We start from the raw sequence: 4,372 nt of genomic DNA on the forward strand, positions 1-4,372 counted from the left end.
AACTGTGATTTACCTGGGTTTTGAAATATCCCAGGGACAAAGACAATTGGGGAATGAAAGAAAGGAAGCAATTTGTCAGACCCCTGAACCCAATAGCCCAAAGGAATTGAGAGCCTTTTTGGGAATGGTTGGATGGTGCCGACTTTGGATTGTGGACTATGGACTATATGTAAAGCCACTATACGAGGCTTTGAAAGAATCCAAAGATCGGTATTTGACCTGGACACCTGAATGCCGAAAGTCATTTAAAGAACTAAAGAAAGCATTAATGATGGCTCCTGCTTTAGGACTACCTGATGTGACTAAGCCGTTCGAGCTGTTTGTGCACGAGAGACAACATCTGGCTCTGGGAGTGCTGACACAAAGGCTGGGATCCTGGAAAAGACCGGTTGGGTATTTCTCCAAACAACTTGATAATGTGAGTAAAGGATGGCCGGGATGTTTGCGCGCTGTAGCAGCAACAGTGTTGTTGATCCAAGAGGCTCGAAAGTTGACTATGGGACAGAAGATGGTGGTATATGCCCCACACATGGTGATAACTGTTCTAGAGCAAAAGGGGGGTCATTGGTTGTCCCCTAGCAGAATGCTAAAATACCAGGTTGTCCTATTGGAACAAGATGATGTGGAATTGAAAACCACACCAATTGTCAATCCAGCAATATTTCTAACAACAGAGAATCCAGCAGGAAGTTTAGAACATGATTGTTTGCTAACCATTGAACAAGTCTATTCCAGTAGATTGGATTTGAGAGATGAACCTCTGGAACATCCTGACTTGGAACTGTTTACTGATGGAAGCAGCTTTGTCCAGGAAGGAAAGCGAATGGCCGGGTATGCTGTTGTCACCACCACCGAGGTACTGGAATCAAGGATGCTGCCTACAAATACCTCAGCACAGAAAGCAGAACTGGTTGCATTAAGGCGAGCTCTGCAAATTGCCGAGGGAAAAAGGGTAAACATTTGGACTGATTCTAAATATGCGTTTGGTGTGATCCATGCTCATGGAGCTATTTGGAAAGAGAGAGGATTGTTATCAGCTCAAGGAACATCTATAAAATACAAGGAAGAAATTCTCCAACTTCTAGAAGACGTACAGAAACCGAAAGAAGTAGCAGTAATGCATTGCAAAGCCCACCAATTTGGTCAAACAGTAGTAAACATAGGTAATCGATTGGCAGATAAAGCTGCGAAAGAGGCAGCAAAACAAGGCATCCTTGCACTAGTACCAGTAAAACACATAAAACTCCCTGATTCAAAACCAAAATATAGTAAATTGGATAACCAATTGGCAGAGCAATTAAAGGCATCCCAAAATGCCGAAGGATGGTGGGTAACACCGGAAAAACAAGTAATAGTGACCCCGCAGGTTATGATAGAACTTGCAAGAGAAAAGCATGAGCAGACACATTGGGGAATAGATGCAATGATATCTAATTTGAAAACATTTGCAGTTTGCGTGGGAATGACAGGAATAGTTAAATCAATAGTAGCTAAGTGTCTAATTTGTCATAAGAATAATCCTTTGAACCAAAAGAAGCCACCGTTAGGAGTAATAAAGCAAGGAAATTCTCCTGGAGATTATTGGCAAATTGATTTTTCTGAGTTACCCAGGCAAAATGGGTGTAGATATTTGTTAGTGTTGATTGACACATTTTCTGGATGGCCGGAGGCCTTTCCTTGCCGCACCAACAAAGCCAAAGAGGTAGTCAAAATATTATTGAAAGAAATAATACCTAGATTTGGAGTACCGATAGGAATGTCTTCTGATAGGGGACCGCATTTCGTGGCAGAAATGGTCCAGCAAATTAGCAAAATTTTAGGCATCAAGTGGGACCTACATACCCCCTGGAGACCACAGTCAAGTGGAAAAATAGAGAGAATGAATCAAACATTGAAAAGACAGATAAGTAAAATTTGCCAGGAAACATCTTTGAGGTGGCCACAGGCCTTACCGTTGGCTCTTTTAAGAATTAGAATTCAACCAAGATCAAAAGACGGTGTAAGTCCATATGAAATTTTGTATGGTAAGGCATACCAAATTCCTTTAATCCCAGGGGATATGAAGGTAACTGGGGAAACTGATTTGAAAAGATATTTGATTTCTTTAGGGAAAGTCCTTGGAGCACTCCGAAGATATGTGGTATTGACTAGATCACTTGCCTTGGATACGCCTGTACATCAGTATCAGCCAGGTGATCTTGTATATGTAAGAACCTGGAACTCTGAACCACTGCAGGAGAAGTGGAAGGGACCCTTCCAGGTACTGTTAACAACTTACACTGCAATCAAAGTAGAAGGAGTGGAGCCGTGGATACATTACACTCGAGTAAAGAAGGCCCCGTCGTGGAAAATTATTAATAGGGATCCAGAAACTGCAAAATTGACTCTAAAATGTGTCTGATTGTAAGAAAATGTATGTTAATCTGGCAATTAATATTGGTGGGAACTTTATTTGGAGAAGAAGGAAATCAAATGAACAAAACAGAAATTGAAGATTCATCAGAGCAATTGATACACATTCCCAAAAGGACCCCGGAAGAAAATCTAATGATAGGATTGATAAAGGAGTTTGCTAAATTGCAAAATGTCACCCAAATAACGGCATGCCTCCCAATTCCGAGAGCAGTAGGTGAGTCGATCCCATGGGGAATTTTAACGACAAATTTGAATAAAGATGAGCTTCATTGTGAACAAAGTCCAAAACAAAAATGGGGAGAACAATTAATATGGGTACCAAAAATGAAGATTGTAAATAGCAAAAATGATTGTGACCTATTAGCAAAGAAAATGGGTTCACCGTATTATAATTATACACGTGTACCCCCTACCCGACACATACATTTTGTTCGGTATTTCTGCAATTATGCAGAACCAATTAAGAAAAATGTTAGCCAAATAGTTATGGAATGGGACTGCAGACAAACCAACCAGACCGCTCAAGGAAAAGTTGTATGGGATTCCGTGTGGTCAATGACAATTCTGTCTCAATTTCAATATATCTCTAATATATCTTGGTGTTTTACTTGGGATGGAACAGTTTTTCAAGCTCTATCAGTTATTAATGATAAAGAAGCCGCTTCCCGAGAAAAGGAAAATATAGTATCTTGGTGGAGTTGTAAAAAAATATATAATTGTAGTACAATAGACAAAACAATTCAAAATATTCCCCCTTTGGCAGCTGCATTGAAATATGGGTGTTGGTGTAGAGGTCTTAAAAATGATTTGATTCTCAATGATCCATATAAGCTTGAAAGAGATGCAGTTTTTAGTTGCAAGAAATCCACTATTCAAAGTCCAGGACATTTAGTTTGGGCAATGAGTGATGGAACCTGGACTACCCATTTATCCATGGATAAAAAGGTGAGGCAAATTACTTTAGGAATGCCAACATTATGCCCAATTTGGAAAAAGGCTCCTTTTAAGGGTGCTCTTGAAAATTTAAGATTGGTTCGTGCAAAGAGGTCACAAGTTGAAGAGGAAAGATGGAATGAACCCTCAGTAGGAGTGAAAATTGGCTGGGCCTTAGAGTCCTTGTTAGCTCCCCTATCAACGTATAGGAATAGGGCTTGGTTATATAAATTAACAGGGCAAGTAGAAAAATTAGCTAATGTGACAAGAAAAGGGTTTAAACAATTAAATTTACAACTCCAAGCCACCTCAAAAATGACTTTGCAAAATAGAATGGCTCTAGATATGCTTCTGTTAAAAGAACATGGAGTTTGTGGATATTTGAAAGATAGAATTGATCATTGTTGCATACATATCCCAAATGTTACACAAGATGTAGAACATGATTTGGATTTGTTAGGACAAATAGAAAAGAACACTCAAGAAATTCAAACAGACATGCAAGAAAATTGGTTTGACAAAATCTTTAGTGGACTGGGATGGAACCTAAGTTCCTGGGTAAAATCTTTAATTAGTACTGTATTGTGTTTGTTAATTATTTCCCTAGTGATATTGCTTATCTATTATTGCTTGAAAAGAGAGTTCACAAGGAAGGCTGCCGTTGATCGAAAGATCACTCTTGCATTAGTAGGAAATAGTGGTGACAATTACAATCTAGCAAACACGAATCCTGCCTTTGTAAATAGTTAATATTGTGGAAGTATTGAAATTAAATAAAATTTCAAGACTTCCAAAGGGGGGAAATGTTACCACATAGTTACAAAGCAGTGCTGCTATGCTATGAAATTCTCTGTATAACCCCAGACCATGATTGGGTTAAAATCCAATCAAACTAATGATTAAAAGAAATCATTAGTTGCTAGAAGTAGATGTTGAGAAGATGATTATTATAGATTCAGAGTGTTCTGTTAATGTTTTGATAATATGGTAATAGTACAGTCCTTGATGTACAGATAGACTTAAG

At 38.8% G+C, this 4,372-nt stretch overlaps 1 protein-coding gene across 1 annotated transcript; it reads left to right on the forward strand.

Annotated features, from left to right (window-relative positions):
- Positions 1–376: 376 nt before the first annotated feature.
- On the forward strand, positions 377–4,160 carry LOC142074825 (uncharacterized). The gene is made up of 2 exons (XM_075135706.1): positions 377–1,857; positions 3,587–4,160. The coding sequence occupies exons 1-2, from the start codon at positions 497–499 to the stop codon at positions 3,606–3,608; spliced, it is 1,383 nt and encodes a 460-aa protein (XP_074991807.1). The 5' UTR covers positions 377–496; the 3' UTR covers positions 3,609–4,160.
- The last annotated feature ends 212 nt before the right edge of the window (positions 4,161–4,372 follow it).

Source organism: Calonectris borealis, chromosome W (assembly GCF_964195595.1).
Source record: "Calonectris borealis chromosome W, bCalBor7.hap1.2, whole genome shotgun sequence".
In the NCBI taxonomy this organism is placed as follows: Eukaryota; Metazoa; Chordata; class Aves; order Procellariiformes; family Procellariidae; genus Calonectris; species Calonectris borealis.